General features: G+C 37.1%; 1 protein-coding gene across 2 annotated transcripts; it reads left to right on the top strand.

The window, feature by feature from the left end:
• The first annotated feature begins 8,964 nt into the window (after positions 1–8,964).
• On the top strand, positions 8,965–21,532 carry PCDH18 (protocadherin 18). Of its 2 annotated transcripts, none has more exons than XM_010977686.3 (4): positions 8,965–11,930; positions 12,714–12,802; positions 12,893–13,056; positions 19,569–21,532. In XM_010977686.3, exons 1-4 carry the CDS (start codon positions 9,444–9,446, stop codon positions 20,234–20,236), a joined length of 3,408 nt encoding a protein of 1,135 aa, XP_010975988.2. In that variant the 5' UTR covers positions 8,965–9,443; the 3' UTR covers positions 20,237–21,532. The 2 variants fall into 2 exon arrangements, with proteins under 2 accessions (XP_010975988.2, XP_031321831.1); XM_031465971.2 differs by having other exon boundaries at positions 12,717–12,802.
• The last annotated feature ends 3,136 nt before the right edge of the window (positions 21,533–24,668 follow it).

A 24,668-nucleotide genomic window follows, 5' to 3' on the forward strand; every position in this document is an offset into this window, starting at 1 on the left:
TATTTCTGAAAAATCTCAAATATGTTTACTTTGGGGGGGGGGCAAATCAGGGATTTCTATAAGTTTAACACAATCCAGCAAAATTATTTTAAAATGATTTCATCATGCTTTGGTAAACTGCCCTGGATAAAAATGGGGGGTGGGTGTTGAGATTTGCTTTTTCATATTCCTATTACTGGAAGAACACATTAAAGCAAATTCAGAGTCATTTTGTCTAAGAAAATTTGTACTGGGAGCTGTGGAGAAAGTGAATTTTATTTTATTATTTCATTAAATTAATGTTAGAAATTCAGACATTCTGTGCAGACTTAATGATGTGTGGACTACATATGTTTCTTAAAATTTAAAGAAAGTTTTTTAGTGTTTTTATTTATTTAGACAGTTACATTCAATACTTTTGGCTGAGAAAGATAAAGCACATTTGCTTGCCTTAAATGATGTTCTTTCTTTGCCAGGAATGTTAGTGTCTTTCATTCAGCCTCACAACAGAAAGCAGAGTCTCTAGAAAAGTTTGTCAAAATAAATAATATGCTCTTGAGTACTCAATGTAAGCAGGATATCCAGGTGCACTTTTATGTCTTCCTCCTAAATTTAGGATTCTGTCCTCTATATAAGAAAACATTTGTGGAGAGTGACTTACCACTGGGAAGGCTGGTGATGGTATGAACAATGATGCAACATCAAAGAGCCCTTGAGTGGGAAGTGGGTTCCTTTGATCTCAAGTCAGTCTCTCTTGTACCACATTATGCTACTCCCTTGTGTCAGTCCCCTCATTGGCTTTTGCTCAAAAACTGGAATGTTTCTGATTATAACATAAATAAGAATCTAAATGTCTACTCTCCTTTTTGCAGATTCCCAGACTTTCTATTTGCATCTTTTAATCTACAATTGATTGAGTTGTGTTTCCTTGTAGATGAGCCTGGGCTCAGAAAAACCACAATGCCTGGGACAGAGTCAGAATATTATCTCTACCTTTCTTGACCTCCTCCCTTTTTCCCAGCTCTGCCTAAGAATCATTTCAGTTAACCTGTAGCACTGATAATTTTCAAAGATAACATCCAAAAGACAAAACAGTGATTTTTTTGTCGTTGTTGTTTTGTTACACGAATTGCAGCATTTTTTCCTGAGATAATTCACTTTGATGTGTACTGATATCCTTCCTCACAGCTTCACTGTTTTCAAAGATGGAAGAATTTCTTTTTCATTTACTATCTAAGACACAAGTAGTTATTACTATATCAGAAGTAGATTTTGGAGGCAAATACAGATACACAAACTCAATATTGACTATTTATTTAGCTGTGTGAAAGTGTGCTTAAACTTTGTGAAGCTTAGTTTCTTTATTATAAAATGGTTCTAGGATTAATGTGGCCGACAATACTTGCTCTCCACTCAATAACCACTTTCTCCTCCACTCTGTTAACTGAATCCCAATATCTTAACACTTTGTATGAACTAGAGGAGCTTTCCCTGGAACCCAGGGCTAAAACTTCATCAGTCTCGACCAATTATGACAACTCCCCTCTCCTTGCTAGAGTGTAAAGAATCATCGTGTGACACAAATCCGACCAATGAGCTTATTTAAGGGGATATCAACAGAAGGCTCCTAGAATATATTTTTTTCTTGATGAAAAAACTCTATAAAGGGAGTAACACCTTGTTGTAACTGTCCATTTAGCTGGGGTGGGAGACACTTCTTAGATTTGTAACAGATCTTGGGAAGGTGAATAAGCCCCTGTTAAGAAGGATAAGATAGCACATTCAAGATGAAGGAGTAGAAGGATGGAAGAAACATGGGTCATGGTGGCATCACGGAGCTGCTTAATTATTCAGTGTCAAAAATGTCCTATCTCTGTGTATCTTGTGTTTTGTTTAAATAAACTCCTTCACGTTGACACTCTGGCTCGGTTCTATTACTTGTATCTCACTTATTTCTAGCAATTATAAACATGTCATTATTAAGATTACAGTACAAATTAAATGAGGAAATACATATATATAAAGAACTTGGCACATAGTGGTGGTCAATAACTGTTACCTTTATTTTTATTGTGTTTCAAGACCTTGACATTTAATGGCTATGGGAGATATTACTATTTTAGATAGTATTTTTTTATGAGTAACTCATTCTAAGTGTGAACTCTTAAATTTGCGTTCTTAATTACATTTTGGAACAGATATTTTCTAAAATGTTCTACTGCTTTTAGGCAGGCATTTTAAAAAATGCTGTACTGTTAAAATGAGAATCTTCTTTGGAAATTAAATTCCTGTGGATAAAGACTACTGACTATCATTAGCTAATTTATTACAACAATTAACTTATCCAATTTCAAAATAAATACTAAATGATAATAAAGAGGCATCATGTTTTCACAAATGGTAGCCTGCTATGTGCCTTATAGGAAACAGGCATTATTTTCAATAAACGCTGAGCAACTCTCTACAGTTTTGTTCCAGTTGAAACATTTTCTGTATAAGTGACATACATTAAGACATTTATTATGTAAAAAATATGTACAAACTATTTCTTTTGTAGGTTGGTAAAGGAATGACAAGAACATTTCCAGAGACCAGCTATATAGCTAGGTATCTACTCCATGTTATAAATCTATTAATCACTGATTTTCTTTATTTTATGAAATTTCAATTATTCTTGATGAAAAGTGCTATTTAACAGAATACCTTGAACCTTTTCTTTTCCTTGTGAAATTAAGCATCCGTCAATTTGAAACATTACTCTTGTGCACTACAAAGCCTCAATTGCCCCTCTTAAAAATGGTTCAACTGGTGGGTGGTAACTGTGAAGTGAATAATTTCCCACAAATTCTACGTAAAAAAGCAATTGGACATTGAAGTTGCAATTAACCTAGCTGTATTTAATAACAGTAAGTTTTTTTGTATACTTTTTATGGTAATAGTCAATAGATACTTATTTAAGCTTAACCTACCTTCTTTCAAAAAGTTTTAAGGTAATCTAATATATTCTAAAATAGCATTGATTTGATTTTTCATTATTTAAGTGGATGCTAATACAGCTAAGTCATTAGTCCTCATTTACACTTTTAGAAATGATTCTTAAGTGTAGACACCAGTCTCTGTACAGGGGATGCTTTTAGTTGGGGGAAAAATGGTTGGATAAATCAGAATTCACCCAGAAGGATTATATATAAAACAGATTTTAATATGAACACAAAAGCTTTAAGCATTGGCAATAATTTTTTTGTCACACTTCAATTTCTTTTCTTTATCTTGAGCAAGAAATAGTTAAGGATATATAAACAGTGCACTCAAGATGTGCTTTCCCACAGCACTCAGTGATGAAGGACTATTGGCATGAAGAAAACAGAAAGCAAACATGTCATGTATGTATACCGGACAGATGGAAAACACCCACTCAGAGATTCCTAAGGACATTCATATGTACAAATACACATCTATGTAATGACACTGGAAATATTTTTGCCTTTAGGAACAGCTCTTCAAAAAGAATTAGATCTCTTTTTCTGAGAAGTATTTCCTTCCCTAATGATAAGTATACTGCTTAAATAGATAAGGACAGGGAGATAACTGGTATAAAACATTGGATCCAGGGGGAAACTCTTTTCTTTCTATGAATTTAACTAAATAGAGAAGTTTTCTTATATCACTTCTACTTATAATCTTGAGTAAATGGAATCTCAGCTCTGGCCCTTTCTATGGTAATCTTTACCATATGCCAATTGTCTAAACTCCCTGGAGGAGCAAAATCTCACAGCACATAGGGTCTGAGTACCATTATGCTAGGGTTTCGACCACTTCAGACAATAGCTTACTCTTTGCAGCATTGTGTCTCAAACTTTAATGTGCATAGAAATCAGCCAAGGATCTTATTAAAATGCAGAATCTGTTTGAGTAGGTCTGAGGTGCTGTCTGAGATTCTGCATTTCTAACAAGCTTCCAGATAATGCCCAGCCTGCTCTCTATGGACCATACACAGTGCAGAAATGCTTTAAATTAAGAACTGAGATTCAACTCACTTAAGGGTTAGCTCTCCCCCTGCGTCCCTCAAATCTTAGCAGCAACTTGGGGAACACAATTTGCAGGCTTAGTTTCTGCCTCAGGATACGGCCCTGTTGGGAAGGAAATTTAAGAGACTGTGTAACAGTTCAGATAATTAACCCTAAAATCAACTTTGCTGCCATTGAGTTTAATGTTGCGATCATGTCTCAGATTTTGTCTAGGCTCCCTGTATGTGCCCATTTTCAGAATACTGGATCTTAGGTGCCTGTCTTTTTCTCTCCGTTGTAATATCTAATTTCACAACCTGTCTGGTTCAGAAGGCCTGAAGTCCTAAAATGAACAGCAGTTTACCTACATGCCTTGCATCTGGACTCAGCTGATTGCCTGTTGCCAGACCTTAAGTCACCTGCTGGAACTTGGCATTCTACCTTTGGCAGGACATCCCAAATGCTGATTGCCCACTCAGACAAAATTGGCCTAGCACCTGTCACTGTATTTCATGGACTCCAGCTCTTCCTGGCCTCCCACTGATGCTGCCTCCTGGCACCTGCACAGCTATGCCTCCATGTGTGTGGCCCTCCCATGGGCATTTATCCCATTGTTTTGATCAGAATTCTACTAAACTCTATTTCTAGCCCACAAGTCTCATGATAATTTAGGATCCATTCTCATTTCCCAACCCTTGATCGTATGTTGATAGCTTTGTTCCAATAAAGAGTTCATACTGTTCAGTGATTTTACATTGTATATTCTTGATTAGTCAATGGAAGACAGGGACAACAACATGAAGAGATGTAAAATGACGGATAAAAGGTCTAATAGTACTTTTTAAATGAAAATCTTATTTGACAAGTTTTATCTTTCCTTGTCTTTGACAAGCTATCATATCAAATTACATCCTTTTGTCTTCTCAGTATGGTATGACATGATATTAAAAAGAAATCACTGTTTCACAAAGGATTTGAGAGCCGGCAATATCAGATGCGTAGCCTACCAAATATATAATTAAGCACTTGATAGACTTCTTTTAACTGTATCATTAGACATGTTTCTACTGTTTAGAGTCTGGAGGTATACGTAGGTATATTTGATTGACCCTGTAGAATTTTCTTCAGTGAACCAATAAGTTTTCAAGACCATCATAGATCAGTACTATTAGTTTTGTCAATTATGTTTCACAAGTGACCTTCATAAATAAAAAATGGGGAGACCTTCATCTTTTCAGTATAAAATTATATAAGCATCTAAACCAAAAGCTTGAAAAGCAACAAGGACCATGGCTATAATTCACTTCATTTTTTTTTTCTTCAATGGATGTTAGGAAGAAAATAGACACACAGAGGCTAAGAAAAGGAAACTAACCTTTGTTGTATGTTTACTCCAGGCCAGCCTCTGTGGAAAGCAACTTTTTAATTCTTATAAGAATTCTTTACAGTAAATTATTACCATTCCCAGAAGATTAAACAAACTCAGAGGAAATGAATAATTTGTTCATGATTACATAGCTACCAATTGGTGGTACCTGTATTCATATATATGTTGGGCTCATATAAAAATTCAAGGTTTTTATCTTAAAGAGTTCCAGTGTATTGAGATTTCTTAACTTCACCAACTTTTGTCTAGTAAAGCATTTTCTATTCTTTAATTTCACCAGATACACAGTAATTATTTAAGCTTCTTATAGCCATATGGTGTCAAGAAGACCATGAGTTCCTCCTACAAGGCATTTCACAACAAATGCTATGAGAAAGGTTATCATGTTATGTCAATCTACAAGAAGATTGTGAGATCCTATATTAATACAAATTAATAACTAAGAATTTTTAAAATTCACAACTGCTTGTAAGAAATTTTAATGACTTTAATTTTGTATTCCAGTACCAAAAAAGTCACTATCCTTCATGTAGTGGAGAGATGTATGAGCTTTACAATTGAGTCTTACATTTCCTTTCCTCTTCAGCAGGAAAGAAAAATGCATTAAAGATTTATATTATAAAGCTTTGTTTTAAAACAAAAGTAATCACCATAAATGGCATGAAGAACGTGTTATTAGAGGTGACAGGATATATTGCATATGCCAGCTGGTATCTTTATTCTAGTCTCTAGAAAAAAGCAATTTTCAGCCAACTTAGGTAGAAGTGGTAAAAGGAGATTTGTGAATAAAATATGCACAAGACAATGGAAGCAGAGACATCCTCCTGCAGGAGCCGAGTGCCCATTATCACTCAGAATGCCATGGTCATCCTCCAGAGGTGGAGCCACCTCCTTTCTTGTCAACAAATGCTGCCATTGCAAAGGTGGAAGGACTTCAAGGAACATTCAATCACTGCTTCTTCACTGGGATATCTAAGAAGTTGTTCTAGAAATCTACTACTTCTTCATGACTTTGTAAAATTCCAGACGAAAGTTCAATCCAGTCACCATTAGATGACATCTAACGAAGTTTATCAGTTTTTCTCCCCTGATTCAAATCTTTTCAGAAATAGCAACTTATAAGGAAGATACTTTTTTGGGGTATTTTCTTTTCAACACTACCAAATAAGGACATTCTGAATTGCTGGAACCAATCAAAAGTTCAAAGGAAAGATTTAGTTTCTATTCTGTACTTTTTGAAAACTAGTTTGAAAAACAGAGTAGTATATACTGAGGAGAAATCAAAAGCAAAATACTATCAAGTAGGTCTATATAATTCCTCAGGGAGAGACTGGCCAGCTGAAATTGAAGCAATATTTGGTAAAGATGATGGAGCAAGTGAAAAAAGCTCTTCTCTATGAAAAGATTCCAAGTTCTTCAGAGACTTACTCATGGAAACACATTTATGAGTATATATTAATTTACAACCTGCTTTAACTATTTCAGTAAGTTACTCTGAAGCTCTTTTTCACAAAATCAGTTCTGTTCAAGCTCACTGTCAGAAATAAAAGCAAGATTTTAGAAATATTTCTACTTTTTAAGCATTAGGGGAAAATGTCCTCTACATTAAGGTAATCAAATCCATTGCTCTTGGGGTTTTGGGGGGGTAGACTTATCAAATCCATAAAGAAAACTCTCCTAGAACTAACAGAATTAGATTACTTTTGAATTCTCACCCCAACTTTGAATAGTCACTAATTCCTTTCTTTGCTCTTTTGGTGTTTGCAAAGGGGTTCACTAAAGCCTGAACTGATATAATTATTGGCTTAGATTGTTCGAGATCTAGACCAGATGGCTATGGGTTTCTAAAGTCCCAGTTGCTTGTGGTAGTTTTCCTAGTTTGCCTATAGGGTTTGGAGATCAGCAATCTGAAAGGGCTACAAACTTGTAAAACAGTATTATTCAAGGGGGCAGAATGTTCACCAGCGTGACCCAGTACTAACTACATTCATTATAGACATTTCTATTCTGCACAATTTGCCACACAGCACTGGTTTCTGGGTGGGGGGTGGGGGGAGACGGGGAAGACAATGGCTTATAAAATGATTTGAATGCCTAAAAAGAAGGAGAGTTCACGCTGAGACTCCTCTGCTTTCTTTTTTAGCAAGAACCTTCTTAGTGAATTTAGCTGAGCTCTGCTGAGAGTAAGCAAAGTGGAAAAATCAGAAAATTGCTTTCTTAAAAAATATGTTTCTGGGGGGCAAAACAGAGAGTGGGAGAAAATAAATGGAAAAAAGTGACAGTGAGATTATGTGAAACAGCAAATATGCAAGTGGATGAAGACAGCTAAGGAATAATGCAAGACGTATGAAAAAAAACAGCAAGACTAGAGCCATGATGATAAACTTAAAAGGAATTGCAGAGCAGAAAGAACATCATAAATAATCATATTTTCAAATAAGAATACCATATCAGTTTCTGTGACCTGGATAGAGCACAAGCCTCCCATGATACTTCCTTAGCATTTTGATGCACACAAAATGCAATTTTCAGCTCAGGCATTTTATTCTTCAATGTAAACAAGCTTTGGGCTTTTAAAATACATATCCTAAAAACATTCTCATAAATAATACATATATTATAAAAATTTGACTTGTAAACGACTGAGTCCATGCCCCCAAGCCCCTTGCCCCACCCAGTATTCATTGTGAAGACTCACCATGTATAGATTCTCCCCTTTGGTATAAAATGACATGCTAAAGCATGAAATGTCTTTTACCAAAGGTAAATAGGATTTTTGAACTACAGGACAAAGAAGTATCACAGCCAGTTTTGCCCAAACTCTAGGAAAGAAGTGTTATAACGTAGAACCGTACTGTTAATTAGTTTCAAATCCTAAGGTGTTCCTTTAAATCTTGCTAATTAAGAGAAATCAAGAGTGCAAAATAGCCCTTTACTTATCTTCAAAGAATGAAGATGAAAGAAAAACAGAAAATGAAACCTCTTTACTTGTTCTGTTCTTTAAAACAGAGCCCTAAGAATCTGCTTGTGCTCACACAAGGAGAAAGACCCAAGTCTTTCCAGAGGGGGAGGGGAAGGGGGCGGGCTGAGAAGCATAATTAGAAGCAAGTTTTCAAATTTTATTAAATTCCTCCACCAGCAAAATACACTTAGAAGCATGTTAAGTTAAACCAGTACCCAAAGACTATGAAAAGCAAGATTACATGTTTGTGTAAGAAGAACGAGCAATTAAGAAAACCAGGACAATTTAAAATGCCATATAAATAAAAGCGACCAGAAGTTGATTTAAAGTTTTTCTTCTATAATTTGTCTTCCCTTTGTCGTGGCACGCTCAGAGAAAGTGAACGCAGTAGAAGGAGAAGAGGAGGGGGAGAGGGGTGGAGGAAGGGAGGAGCAGTGAAGGAGCCTCTCCCATCCTCCACCCCAGCCCCCAATGGCCCTGCTCGCTCCGCTCGCTCCCGCACCCCCAGCCCCCGCCCTCCTCCTCCCCGATTCTCTCTCCATCTCCCTCCCTCTCCCACCCGCCACTCCCGCCCGCCCTGCCCTCGCTTTGGGGACTCCATCAGCTTTTGATTTGGAAGGACGCTGATTGGCTGGAAGCGATTCAACACACGCCGGGCAAGAGAGCTTTGTCTGAGTTGAAGTGAAGTTGTACAGATTTTCGACTGGAGTCAGCAATCACGGGTGTTTAGTCTGCAGCCGAGCAGAGAAAGGGAGAAAGAATCGCTCGGGAAAGATCCACCGCAGACTCTGCCGGCACCCTGCAATAGACGGATTCCGACTACACAAGGGGGAAAACGCGGAGGTGACACCTTTTTGCCTGCCAACAGGACAAACAGCCAAACAAATGCAAGGATTGGATGGACTCCACGCCGGTAATATCTGGAAGTCGTGACACGGTGTGTATGAAACAAAAGTTTGCGAGCTGTTAATTGCTGTGCTGTGTTATTAAGAGACGCTTTCAAGTTTCCAGTACCAAATGTAGCTTAGCTTTAAGTTGCCAAAGGAAGTTGAGGGAATTGCTTTGCTGTTTTACCTCGCTCTGTGAGAGGAATCTCATAAACTGACTGATGCACCAAATGAATGCTAAAATGCACTTTAGATTTGTGTTTGCACTCCTGGTGGTATCTTTCAACTCCGATGTACTAGGCAAGAATTTAAAATACAGGATTTATGAGGAGCAGAGGGTTGGATCGGTAATTGCAAGACTATCAGAGGATGTGGCTGATGTTTTAGTGAAGCTGCCTAATCCTTCTACTGTTCGTTTTCGAGCCATGCAAAGGGGAAATTCTCCTCTCCTCGTAGTAAATGAGGATAATGGGGAAATCAGCATAGGGGCAAAGATTGACCGTGAACAACTATGCCAGAAAAACTTAAACTGTTCTATAGAGTTTGATGTGATCACTCTACCGACTGAGCATCTGCAGCTTTTCCATATTGAAGTTGAAGTGCTGGATATTAATGACAATTCTCCCCAGTTTTCAAGATCTCTCATACCTATTGAGATCTCGGAGAGTGCAGCAGTCGGGACTCGTATTCCCCTGGACAGTGCCTTTGATCCAGATGTTGGGGAAAATTCCCTCCACACGTACTCTCTCTCAGCCAATGATTTTTTTAATATCGAGGTTCGGACCAGGACTGATGGAGCCAAGTATGCAGAGCTCATAGTGGTCAGAGAGCTGGATCGGGAGCTGAAGTCAAGCTACGAGCTTCAGCTCACCGCCTCGGACATGGGGGTGCCTCAGAGGTCTGGCTCATCCATCCTAAAAATCAGCATTTCTGACTCTAATGACAACAGCCCTGCTTTTGAGCAGCAGTCTTATATAATACAACTCTTAGAAAACTCCCCCGTTGGCACTTTGCTTCTAGACCTGAATGCCACTGATCCAGATGAGGGCGCTAATGGGAAAATTGTCTATTCCTTCAGCAGTCATGTGTCTCCCAAAATTATAGAGACTTTTAAGATTGATTCAGAAAGAGGACATTTGACTCTTTTCAAGCAAGTGGATTATGAAATCACCAAATCCTATGAGATTGATGTTCAGGCTCAAGATTTGGGTCCGAATTCAATCCCAGCTCATTGCAAAATTATAATTAAGGTTGTGGATGTTAATGACAATAAACCTGAAATTAACATAAACCTCATGTCTCCTGGAAAAGAAGAAATATCTTATATTTTTGAAGGGGATCCTGTTGACACATTTGTTGCCTTGGTCAGGGTTCAGGACAAGGATTCTGGGCTGAATGGAGAAATAGTTTGTAAGCTTCACGGACATGGTCACTTTAAACTTCAGAAGACTTATGAAAACAATTATTTAATCTTGACGAACGCCACGCTGGATAGAGAAAAGAGATCTGAATACAGTTTGACTGTAATCGCCGAGGACAAGGGGACACCCAGTCTCTCCACAGTAAAACATTTTACTGTTCAAATCAATGATATAAATGACAATCCACCCCACTTCCAGAGGAGTCGATATGAATTTGCAATCTCGGAGAATAACTCGCCAGGGGCATATATCACCACTGTTACAGCCACAGATCCTGATCTTGGAGAAAATGGGCAAGTTACATATACCATTTTGGAGAGTTTTATCCTCGGAAGTTCCATAACTACATACGTAACCATCGACCCATCTAATGGAGCCATCTATGCTCTCAGAATCTTTGATCATGAGGAAGTGAGTCAGATCACTTTTGTGGTTGAAGCAAGAGATGGTGGAAGTCCAAAGCAACTTGTAAGCAATACCACAGTTGTGCTCACCATCATCGATGAAAATGACAATGTCCCCGTGGTTATAGGGCCTGCACTGCGCAATAACACCGCAGAAATCTCCATCCCCAGAGGGGCTGAAAGCGGCTTTCACATCACAAGAGTAAGGGCAATTGACAGAGACTCTGGTGTGAATGCTGAACTCAGCTGCTCCATAGTAGCAGGTAATGAGGAGAATATCTTTGTCATTGATCCACGATCATGTGACATCCATACCAACGTAAGCATGGAATCTGTTCCCTACACAGAATGGGAGCTCTCAGTTGTCATCCAGGACAAAGGCAATCCTCAGCTGCATACCAAAGTCCTTCTGAAGTGTATCATCTTTGAATATGCAGAGTCAGTGACAAGTACAGCAATGACCTCAGTAAGCCAGACATCCTTGGATGTCTCCATGATTATAATTATTTCCTTAGGAGCAATTTGTGCAGTGTTGTTGGTTATTATGGTGCTGTTTGCAACTAGGTGTAACCGAGAAAAGAAAGACACGAGATCCTACAACTGCAGGGTGGCAGAATCAACTTACCAGCACCACCCAAAAAGACCCTCCAGACAGATTCATAAAGGGGACATCACGTTGGTGCCTACTGTAAATGGCACCCTGCCTATCAGATCTCATCACAGGTCGTCTCCGTCTTCATCTCCTACCTTAGAAAGAGGGCAAATGGGCAGCCGGCAGAGTCACAACAGTCACCAGTCCCTCAACAGTTTGGTGACAATCTCCTCGAACCACGTGCCAGAGAATTTCTCGTTAGAACTCACCCACGCCACCCCTGCTGTTGAGGTAAGATCATACCCTGCACCTAATCACTGACAAAGTCAGCTGTTAGTGATCAGAAGTTCTGTATGTGTTAGTTCTTAAACGCTTCCACTGATAAGTAACAATACTAACAATATGCATGTTAAATAGAATGCAACTTACATCATGTAGGTGTAACAAGTATATACATCTTAACATAGTGTTTTAAGTTTCTTATAAAGAATTTCCTTGCATGTACTATATATAATATTGAAAAATAAGTGTGACGCTAGCAAAGGTCTACCTAATTAGAATCCCCTTACTTCCCAGATTGATACTTCAAGCCAGAAATAAAAGGGCTTGCTTGATTCTCATAGTTATGTTCTGCAAGAAAAATTAAAAAACTGAGGTCTCCATAATCCCATCTCAGTACATGTGTATTTGTTCAACTTTTGAATTTTTTGTGCCTTTAACTACATGTGTTAGAGTGTTGTATTCTACAGCATCCTCCAGGTATTTTGGTAACTGGTCACTTTAATCTGAACTATAAAACAGAGGAAATCAATCAGTTATTTACAAAGGAATCTTCCTTCTAAAAGAAAAAGCTAGCTGTATGAGATCATCCAGATCTCTCTGGGATCTATTTCAGCTCTGTTTGGGTGGCTGGCTGCATGGTCTGTCATAGTCCAGTATATGTAAATCTTTGAAACAGAGATACTATGTTCAGTTAATTAGGATGAAATAGTGAGTGACTGTTTTTCTTTGCATAAAGCTCGTGTGTACTGGGAGGTTGTTTCCAGGAATCAGTACTGTCTATTTGGTTTCCAGCAGGTCTCCCAGCTTCTTTCAATGCTTCACCAGGGACAGTATCAGCCAAGGCCAAGTTTTCGAGGAAACAAATATTCCAGGAGCTATAGGTATGAATGACCCTTGTGCTATCTATTAGGTCTCAAATAACATACAACCTGAAGAGTAAAAACTATACTTTGCCTGATTTCTCTTTCTAGATATGCCCTTCAAGACATGGACAAATTTAGCTTGAAAGACAGTGGCCGTGGTGACAGTGAAGCAGGGGACAGTGATTATGATTTGGGGCGAGATTCTCCAATAGATAGGCTGCTGGGCGAAGGCTTCAGTGACCTGTTTCTTACAGATGGAAGAATTCCAGCAGGTAAGAGGGTAGTGATGGATAAATCTTTATTTTGAGATCAACTACACCAGTGAAAAGAGCAGTTTCTCCTATGCTTTTATGTCTTCTTTCTCCTTTGCACAAAAGTATCTGTAATATGCACACTCTTAGTGATGGACAAAAACTGAAACAATTTTAAATGATTTCATTAAAATTCATAGTAAACAGCTGGTAGAGAAAGGGAGTAAGCATGAGAGCTTAAGAGGACAAGGAAGATGTGTGGAAAGGAGGATAGGAAACCACACCACTTCCCTCCTCTCTCTACCCCATCCCCTACTGCTGTACGACACTCTTGAGCAACTCTATAAAATTACTGGGTGGCCGTTTTTATTCAGACAGCCTGTTTTGGTGCCTAGTGGTGAACTGGACTATAATCTGGAGGACACATTTCCTGCGATGGTAACCAACTCACATAATCAGAGATTAAAATACACTAGGGAATGGTACACTTTAACCACTAAAAATAGGAGAAAGAATGCATCTCTGTAGGTGGTTAAGCATGGAATATTTTTTGCCACCTTTCATTTTATGTCTCCACTGTAATGAAGGGGAACAGGAGTCCAAGAGGGGAACTTACAAGGACACAGCTAGATGGAGGAAGTCCTATTAAGTTATGAGCCACATTTTCCTTAGAGTCCCTTCTCTCTAATCCTGCAGCAAAAATTCTCTGATCCAGCTGGGTAAATACCGACTGCATCACTCCTAGCAACCCAGTTACTAAAGACTGTAATAGTAAATCAAGCCTTAGGAACATATAAATGCTCCTTTGGCTACTTAGGTTTCCAGATTCCACTGAATATTGATCAGATGACTGCCACTTGATAAACGAGTAAATGAAATGATAAATGAAAGGCAGAGCAAAATTATATTACTTATCTGAGTTCCACTGAACATCTGTTTTCTAAATACAGACAAGTAAGAGCGTTTAGGAAATAGACACGAGGGAGATTCAGAAAGCCACAGAAATTCAGTCGAAATCAGTAAATAGAAACTCTAGCTCTCATAGACTGAGTCATAGTGGTGGCAGGAGTATTAGGATTAGTTCCAGCAGTCGCAGGAGTAGTTAGTTACCAACGATGCCCCAGGGCTTACTCTGAGCCCAGGAGGAGCTCTGTATCTGCACTGCCCCTCCCAACACTTTGACATAGGAATTAGTGGTGGTGGTAATAACAATAGTGTTCTTATTTTTTATTTTTAGATTTGAAAACTGAAACTTATAAAGATTTTTAAAAAATGTCCAAAATCAAGCAATTTGTATGTGGTAGAGGTGGGCTTTGAACCAATCCCTCTACTCCTAGACACTAATCTATCTAGAGTAAAGTAACCAGTTTTTATTTTTTTAAATATGTTGAGTGACGTATTTGTTCTTACATTCTAAAGACTAACTACTGTCTGTGAAACTATTAAGTGCTGCTTACTTGATTATGCTATTGCTGTAATAGACACTGCATTTCTGGCAGGATGAATGTACGTGAAGAACCTCTAGTGTAATTAAGGGCATAATTGGTGTAGAGAGCCAGTACTTACACAGTCACCCACGGTGTCTTTTTTTTTTTTAATTCATAGACTCCCTAGACCAATTGAAAGAGAAATCCTTGAAAACCTAGTAGAATATATATGGCCTCAGATAACTTGCTCAAAGAGAACCAGTTTTATTCGTAGCCATGAAATGAAAAAGGTGGCTGAATTTCTATGATCCTATAATATTGCTAGAACTTTTAATTTTGAATATTGATCCCTAATTTTGAATAATACAATTTCCCAAATTACATTATTTCATAAAACAGAAAAGTAACATCATGGGTATATCAATATTTCATTATATATGTTATTTTTTAAATTGTAGAAAGTTGATTCATTGAAATTTTAATTTATCAGCATAGTTAAAAGGAGAATAACTGCCCCTACTGAGATAACTTTGCAGTTTCTGGGCCTAAATAATGCCTAAAGTCCTTTTTAATTCTGAAATTCTGTAACTTAATAGCTAATCATGGGCTAATTTTTTTTTTAAAGGTCAAGATTCCTCTTTCACGCTATCCTATATTTTCAAAGTTACCACCACTAGATATGTTCGTGGTAGGAGAGTTATCTGATGCTTGAATTAAAATAATTAAATTAAAATACATGTTAAAGAATAAAGACATTGGAGAAACAATAGGTAGCTAATGATGAAGTCTAGATAATAGTAGGTCTTGTTTAGTGAGTGACTTTAGACTCCTCCCAAGTTACATTTGTGTTCAAAGTTACAGGCTCAACCTTTAATTATCATTAATAACACCACCTAATATATAGACAATCCTTTACAAAACAGTTCTTTAGTTACACAATCATACTTAATCTGAGTATTCGGTGGGAGAGCTGTTTCGCTAGGGCATGGTATTGTATTACAATACACTGTATTCCAGTATATACACGCCTGCCGTACCAGCCACCTACCTCTACGTGGGGTTTGGTGGAAATTATTCTGGAGGCACAGAGCACCAGGAAATCACCAATGATCTGTAAAATATCTTAAGCTTTATTTAGGTTTGGCTAGTATAGATAGAAATGTGCATAACTCATTATCTACACATAGATAACCATCCCTTAATTATGACCCTTACTCTGATGATACATCACCATATTCTGGTTTATTCTTCATCCTGGCAGCCTCTACTGGCACATTAGGGGGTAAAACTTGTGCTTTGTGAACTTATATTCCCAGAAAATACTCCAAGTAGAAAAAAAAATGTAAATCCACATCTGAAAGCCATTAACAGATACCAGCACCGTTTTCTAAAGCATGTATATTTTTAGAACTTCAGTGTCTCATTCCAACTGTTTTTTCTGCATTAGTCTGTGATCAAATATAAATTATGTTATGTAGCTCTGCCGGCCAGCAGGGTCATTTCTGGTCATTCATTCTATTAATTCCCACAGAAGGATCCTGCATTCTAAGCAGTAAAGTCACTGTGCATTTTTGTCTGTTGGCTCATGTTTGTCAACATACTTTCTTCCTTACTAATTCAGCTTTGAACTACAACACTACATAGATGGCCGCCAAATCTCCCTTTCCCTGAAGTATTCGCTATGCCAGGACGTTCATGTGGTACTCCTTCTTGATTAAGCTCATTCTATTTTTTCTCATTCTGTCATCAGTGATCACTTAATTCAAACAGTCCTCTTTAACTCCATGTCCTTTCCATTCTCACGGCTGGTGTCCTCTTTCTGGCCCTTTGTCCATGGCTGGTGTACTGTACCAGCCCACAAACCAATACTCACTCTCCAATCACTTCTCCCTTTGTCAAATCTTTCTTTCATTTAGCTTGAGCTTTTTCAGAATATTTTCCCTTATGTTTTGGGGGTTCAAAAGCAAGAATTGACTTTTGTTGCCCAGCAACACTTGATTCAACTATTTATCTTGGCATTCCAAGGTCAGAGACATCCACTCTTTGCTTAACTGTCAATTTTCCTTTTGAATTTTTTGCAATAGGCAGAGCCTCCTCTCTACCTAATACACCAGTCCTTTGCTCATGCCCTCTTTCTACCTGAAAAAATCACTTTGTCTGAATCCTATTCATCTCTCAAAGTTGGTTTAAGTTGCTCTTTAATTACTTCAGCCTCCATGTCTACTCTATTTTTTTAATTTTATTTTTATTGAAGTATAGTTGCTATACAGCATTACATAATATCACAGGTGTACAATAGAGTGATTCACAATTTTTTTACAATTATACTCCATTTATAGTTATTATAAAATTTTGGCTATATTCCCCATGTTATACAGCACATCCTTATAGCTTATTTTATATCTAATAGTTTGCTTCTTACTCCCCTACCCCTATCATGCCCCTCCCCGCTTCCCTCTCCCCCCTGGTAACCACTAGTTTGTTCTCTTAATCTCTAAGTCTGCTTTTTTTTGTTATATTCATTCTTTTGCTGTATTTTTTTAGATTCCACATATGAGTGATACCATAGAGTATTTGCCTTTTTTCTTCTTTTGACATGCCCTCAGCTTCATATAGTTTGGCATGTTAACTGGGCATTTATGACCTCCTTTGTTATGCATGACCCAGAATTATACCTGAAACCATCTGAGGGTAGGGAGCTATCATAGCACTTTACATATGGCAGGCTCTTAATAAATAATTGATTGATGACTCAGTGATTAATGGCTTGACAGAAGTTAAGCATACATCTTTGTTCTTACATCTGATGCTTGCTTCCTGCCCTACCTAGAACATCTAGCAGAGGGCTGAAATTGACAGTCATGCAGTGGGAAGGAAGAGCTGTCTACTTCCCCAAGGCTTTTCCTCCTCAGCAGAAATTCAGCCACCTGACAGAGCTTTCAAAGAGTGACAAGAAGGCTCCCCACTGCACCACTTGCCAACAAGTCCTGATTCATTGGACATGGTATGGAATATCTGTGGCACTAACTTACATGTATGCTGAGAGCACTTTCCAACAGTTGAGTCTCAGGGGAAAAGCTGAAAATATTAATGAAATTGAGAAATTCTTCTGTTCCAGCACACTTCCACTTGTATTATTTTGGGCATCCTTCTCTCCATGTGTCTTTATTCATCAATTTTCCATATTTTTTGAATTTTATAATTGTATGTTAATTTATCATTTTATAATTAAAGCCTTGTTTATTTGTTATGAAGTTATAAAATAGCATTCCTTTTCTAAAACTTCCTCTCACCACATTTATTTTTGAATATAAACTGTCATATTAATCACCCAGATGGTATTGTTGTTTTCATTATACTCAGTTCTCCAGAAAGTTGATTATACTCAGGATTCTTAGAAGCCTATGTGATTTTTCCCTTTCTCCTGTGTCATTAAACATTAAAACAAAACGAAGCCAATCAAACAATTAAGTCCTTCCCACAGAGTTAAAGGCCAGAAAACAAATGAAGAGGTATAAACAGGTCTGTTCCCCTTCCTTCTAACAGGATGTGAGTAAGACAGTGTAGACAGGCTTCCTTTCCATTTTCAGAGACCCAGGGAATTAGGAAAAAAATTCATTACCACTTTGATAGTTATTTCACTGCTGATAAACCTCATTGCTATTAAGATATTCCAGTTACTTTCACCACCTTTTGCTTTGGTTTTGTCCACATTTAAATGATGAACAACAATGGTTGGTAAATATTTCCAACTAGTAATAACACATGAAGCCAGCACATGTAAAATATTTTTTTTCTTGCTTGTTTAAATTTAACCTTTCTTCAGAGAAAAATTACATAAGGATTCTCAATATTGCTCTTTCCCTTACTCCATAGGGATTTCTTTGGGATTGGCATTCACACTGTCCAACATTCTCCCTAATTTATATTTCTAGTGTTCCTAGCAATCAGACATCTTCTCTCACAGTTGTTCTCATTTCTGTTTCTCAATGTCCCCTTCTCTATTAAGAGTTGAGGTCCAGGATTCATGAGGTATAGGAACAGAATTATCTTGAAGTCTCAAAGGATGGAATTCGCTCTGAATATATAGGTATGGCTGATATCAATCCAGTTTTCATTCAAATCTGAGATAATTACCTTGCATTTTCTGTATTGTGTCATTTGCTCTCAAACAAAATCATGATGTTGAAGAGACCTAACTGTCACTGAAAGAAATGGATGCTTTGTGGAGTATATTTTACATCTTCACATTTCTTGGTTGTTATATAGTTTAGTTATTATATTTGCCAAATTTAGAGATCCCACCCCTTCATTTTTCTGCTTTTCTCATATCACTGATGGTGTTCTGAGTGTAGCCACTCACATTCCAACAGGTCATCATAACATCTGGAAGAACTAACCAATGGATTTTTCATATTCTTCATCCTTTGATGACTTTTCCAACTCTCTGAATCTCAAACCTCTAAAAGACTTCTTAACAGTGTAACTGCACATGCCTGGTAGTTGAGGGTAATTTGCACTGCTATTTTAAGCAGCAAGTCAATAAATAAACCAGAATATTTTTAAGAGAGATTGATAAGTATAATTACTTGATAGTTTATTATATTCTCAATGCCTCCAGTAAAAGTAAAGTAGGTCAGACAGATCTCAATATCTAGCAGGTATTCAAAGGTATTATTACTCAAGGCTTATCTGGTGGCATTCTAAAGTTATAGATTTCACCTTACATCTCTGGGACTGTTTAGAGTTTATGTTTGGCAAATATTTCATCACCCACACCTTTGCTCTTTTGCAGTCTTTCTCATGTGTAAGTTTTCAATCTATTTTCTCATTACTTGAGTAGCAGATGATATTCCTGAGAAGTGCATGAGTCATAACCCTCCTTGTCATATTTGATAGACAAGAATAAAACATATACCAGGTCCATAAAACCAGCAGTCAAATCAAAGCCGTAATCGTAGTCCATCTCGTGTGTAAAATAATCCGTTAGTATCACAGTCATAGTTTAAAATGGTCTTATTCTATTTAAATCAAATTGTAATTTTCCTATTATCTTGAGTCACGCTACACCTAATGACCAATCCTCATTGCGTTCCTTGAGTGCAGCTATGAGGCTGTGCACGGAAGAATGCAGGGTCCTGGGACACTCCGACCAGTGCTGGATGCCACCGCTGCCCTCGCCTTCCTCGGATTACAGGAGTAACATGTTCATACCGGGGGAAGAATTCCCATCCCAGCCCCAGCAGCAAAATCCGCATCAGAGCCTTGAAGATGACGCCCAGCCTGCAGATTCTGGTGAGAAGAAGAAGAGTTTTTCCACTTTTGGGAAGGACTCCCCAAGCGATGAGGACTCTGGGGACACCAGCACCTCCTCTCTGCTCTCGGAAATGAGCAGTGTGTTCCAGCGCCTCTTGCCCGCCTCCCTGGACACGTACTCTGAGTGCAGCGAGGCGGATCGGTCCAACTCTCTGGAACGCAGGAAGGGGCCTCTGCCCACCAAGGCTGTGGGTTACCCGCAGGGGGTGGCGGCCTGGGCGGCCAGCACGCATTTCCAGAATCCCACCACCAACTCAGGGCCCCCGCTGGGGACTCACTCCAGTGTGCAGCCCTCTGCAAAATGGCTGCCGGCCATGGAGGAGATCCCTGAAAACTACGAAGAAGATGATTTCGACAACGTGCTCAACCACCTCAATGACGGCAAACACGAACTCATGGATGCCAGTGAGCTAGTGGCTGAGATTAACAAACTGCTTCAGGATGTCCGCCAGAGCTAGGAGACTACAGAAAGGCATGTTTGTTTCTATGTATGTGGAAACGGGGACAGCGGAAGCCCTGAAAAGAACTGGCGTTGCCAAATAGTTGCATTTATCATAAATGTGTCTGTGTATATTGAATATTAAATACTGTATTTTCGTATGTACACAATGCAAGTGTGATTATTTTAATCTGTATTTTAAAAATACATTTGTACCTTATATTTATGTGTAATTTAACAGACAAATTTTATTTTTTTACTCCCATGACAAACATGTCTTTCCTAATCATGTAGAAACTAGCCACTGTTCAAATCTGATATAATATTCAACCACAAAGTATAAAGGCACTGCTTAGATTAGTTATGTTGGGGAAGAAATTGTTATGCTGTAGGAACAACCCCACTAAAGCATTATTCAAGTCTTAGTTCCATTAAGTGACCCAGCTTTCTTTTTCTACCTTTTTTTAAAAAATTAAGTATTGATAAAAAAATCTAACTATTTTATTATTGTTGTTTTTGTTATTTTTACTGCTCTCTGCTAGTTCTGATAGTTCAACTATTAACGGTAAAATTGAAACATGAGGTGAAATTTTATTTCAGGACTGGGAAGTATCTTTCAAAGACGATGTAAAAAATAGAACTAGAATCAGTTTCCTAAATCCCAGGCTCCTACTATTCCAGAGCATCACAGTGGTCTGTTCTTGAGAACATTTTTCCTAAAGTATTATCATCTATTTATAAACAATGAATTTTATACCATCCTTGTAATATGAGACCTGCCCCAAGGAAATGGAATCTGTCCTTTAAATGGGTAACAGTGTGTATTTTAACAGCATAAAGTATTAACAGACAAAGAGTTAGGTCAGTATCCCTCCTAGGGTAGTAAATATAATTGATTTACCCTAAAACTGTTCTATTTGAATCATCCTCTCTCCTCTCACAAAACTTGAATATTTTTATTTTTTGCAACCTTTTTTTTGCTATAACTATTCACTTTTAGCTTTTGTCTCTAGTGCATGATCTCATATTTTTGCTTTTGTTTTTAGTATAAGAACATTTATAAAATTGCATTTTTGTTACTGCAATTCTGTTTTATTTGTTGTGTGACAAACGGCAAATTCTTTATTTATTGTGCTGTTATCTCTCTGTGTGGAATGCCTTGGTAAGGGAGATCGTTATGACTGTTCTCATTTATGACCAAGCTTCTATTAATGTTATTTCTGTGAATACACTATCTTGATTGTACTCTCCAGAAAATTTTGCTGTCAGTGAAAATAAAAGGAAAATTAAAGTAAAGCTAAAAACTGTCCATAAATCAGAGTCTGTTCCTACCTATACCTTCAAAAACTTGGCATGAAGCATACCCTTTGTGAGGGGTAATCCACTGTTGGCATTTGAATGATAGAGAAGGAGAAAACCACAATGAAAAAGGAATGAATCTGAGACCTGAAATGGGAATGAAAGTAGTCTAACATATTCCCAGTAAATGAAAGAACTTATATGCATTTGAAGTGTAAAGAAAAAAGAATAATCAAATGGTAACTGCTTGAACATTTTTTCCAATTAAAAAAAAAATGATTTCTCAGAACATTTTGCATTAAGTTGTGTCAGAGGAAGAAAAGTGTACCCTTAGAATGTTTCCAAGAGGTGAAAATGTGATCTCCCTTGGTTTACTAGTAGGGAACGGAAGTACTGGGAAAGTTAAATAACCTTAAAATGGCTGAAACTTAGATAGTTTAATTCTCAAATGAGTACCACATCAAATAGATGTGTTATGTCTTTTCAAAAGGCACATTTCCCTTTGTAGAAGTGATTGCAATTACAAATGAAATTTCAATTTATTTTTTCCATAGATTACACACATGAAGGCTAACCACATTTAAATACATTTTGCTTTTCAACTTCACTTCCTTTCCGTACATATTATCATTAAGAAAAAGATTTGCATAACTTCATTCTGTCTTCATTTAAAGTGCCAACAGTAATTTAGGAAGCAAAGCTAGGAATCAATGTTGGAATGATGTGAAGTAAATAAAATGCAATATTGTATTAAACACAAGACCTGTGTTATCTTGTCCATGTAGTAAGCATTCTGAGTCTCAAACTCCTTGCTTCTCCAGCCTCCCCTACCTCTTCGTACTTTCCATGCCTACAGGTTAAGGGGCTACTAGTGTGATACCTTCACTTTTCCCTCCTGTTTCTTTCACAGGTAATAGTACCCCAGTGAAAGCTGGACAGTCCAGTGCCATCAGAACAACTGACCTCTCATCAAATCTGTATTTCCTCTTCTTTGATACCCTGCCCCTCCTCAGTTTGAAACAACCAAAAACCACTTAAATCAAGGAGATTCCTTTCTCCATGCATTATTTCTTAACTCCTTGGCCCCACTGGCGTCTTTTTAATGTTCTTAAATGGTAACCATCCATGAAGGGACTCATCTTCCAAAAATGTAATTGACACTGAATCTGTTGGTTAACAAGTCTTCCTTTTAAATGCTTGTTTATAGGATGATGAGAATTGGCTTTTTTCAAATTCTTCTATGTTATTAACATGGTTATTCATTTAACATTTCTATCTTTCTTGGTATTTAGCAGATGGGACTTATCACTTTGTTCATCATTTAAATTGTTACTTCTCCTGTCACACGTATATCACATTTACCATTTACCGGTAGATAACTACTAAGGAAAAAGTTACCTTCTTATTGGAGTCACTGAAGAAGTGTCATTTGTGAAAACTGGCTTAGTTTCTCTGCTTCATCCTTTTGATACTGACTAAAGTCAGAAAATATTCAAGACCGAGTTTGAATTACTGACACATTAAAAATCCAAAAAATAGTGAATCTATTTAAAATTTAGTTGTATGGGTGAAAAATGGATTGCCTGATTAAGCAAAATTGCAACCCTACATGAATTCACAGAATGGTTCCAAACCAATTCAGATAATTTGCTAAACTACTGAAAAGTTTTTATGTCTCCATTTCAATTCAATGTATCTTGATAACATATCATCGCAATATCAAAGATTAAGGACACACTGAACACTGACTAGGCACTAAATATTGTTATACAAAATTTAAGTCAAACCATATGAAAATTTTAAAGATTTGTGTTGTTTTAAAAAAGAAAAAAACAGTGTAGGAATTTTAAAAAAGCCAGCATACTGACTTCCTTAATTGCAGGTTAAATTCATCAAACAAAGCTATCTTATATTTATAAGCTGCCTTATATATTATGAAAGTATAAGATGCCAAACTGATTGTAATCATTTTTTTAATACATTAGGATGCCTCTAATTGTGAATGATAGAAACAATTCTATGTGGTTACATAGCATTTTAATTAATAAATTAGCCTATTTGGGCCACTGAAGATTCATCTCACTCAGTTTAGTTTCTAAAACAAACTAAAAATGTCACTTTTTTTTTTAAATAACTGAAGGATATCTACAGTTCCACATTGCAATTGGAAAAAAAAAAAAACAAAAAACAAACCTTTATTGCCCAAATTGTGGTTTCATTCTTCATCTGTGTAACTGGAATCATAGTCAAGTTTATACATTTTATATACCAGAAATAACAGGACCTTTAACATAATCTAAACCAAAACATAATTGAACAGGTAGGTACTGTATAATCGATCTGAAAATACTATATACTTCTCATTAATTTGTATTTTTATGATAAGATAGCTTATACAACTTGTGGAGCTGTTAAAAGGTTTTTATGGGGAGATGGCATTGCAAAAATTGCTACCAAAATTTACATACTTCCTGACTTTTAAAATTGCAGTAACACATCCTACCCTGGCACTTTAAAGTAATAGTTTTCTATTTCCTTTTATGACGTCTGCAAGTTGCTCCTAATTCTTGTTTGCTTTTTCAGATTTTATCTCCTCAATTTATTTATTTTATGGTACTCCTCCTTGATAACTTATCCTACTGTCCACATTTTATAGCAATCTTCTCCAAATTTTTGCATGTATATAGTTCTTTATATAATCACCAAGATTTTATCAATTTTTTTCATGTCTTTTCTTTGTTATTAATATAATAGGGATCATATTTTTGAGATATGAAGCTAATACCTTTTCATTCTCAATAAACTTTGCTCCTCTGACTCACTATTTTAATAGAAGGATAAATTTATACAATTAGAAGTAAAGAGGTCATTCTGAATCACTATGCTGTACACCAGAAACTAACACAACATTGTAAATCAACTATACCTCAATTAAAAAAAAAAAAAGGATAAAGGGGTCATTTCATTTGTTCTATGTTTTAAGTTAAATGTTTTGAGTGCTTACAGAGACACTAGCATAGAAAACGTTTATTGAGGAAAGAAATTGTTTTTTCTAAATATAAAACACTTCTCTGTATGTATTAAGGTTCAGGCTGGGATAGGTGAGCATGGAGTGCTCCTATAAGCCAAAGTTAAGTGCTAGAAAATGAATA

This window comes from Camelus dromedarius, chromosome 1, assembly GCF_036321535.1.
Source record: "Camelus dromedarius isolate mCamDro1 chromosome 1, mCamDro1.pat, whole genome shotgun sequence".
Taxonomy (NCBI): Eukaryota; Metazoa; Chordata; class Mammalia; order Artiodactyla; family Camelidae; genus Camelus; species Camelus dromedarius.

Bases quoted from the DNA above. Each gene is read 5' to 3' on its own strand.
- PCDH18 (XM_010977686.3), top strand. From the start codon at position 9,444: ATGCACCAAATGAATGCTAAAATGCACTTTAGATTTGTGTTTGCACTC. The intron at 11,931-12,713 runs GTAAGATCATAC...TTTGGTTTCCAG, and splicing joins ACGCCACCCCTGCTGTTGAG to CAGGTCTCCCAGCTTCTTTC. The intron at 13,057-19,568 runs GTAAGAGGGTAG...CCTTGAGTGCAG, and splicing joins AGATGGAAGAATTCCAGCAG to CTATGAGGCTGTGCACGGAA.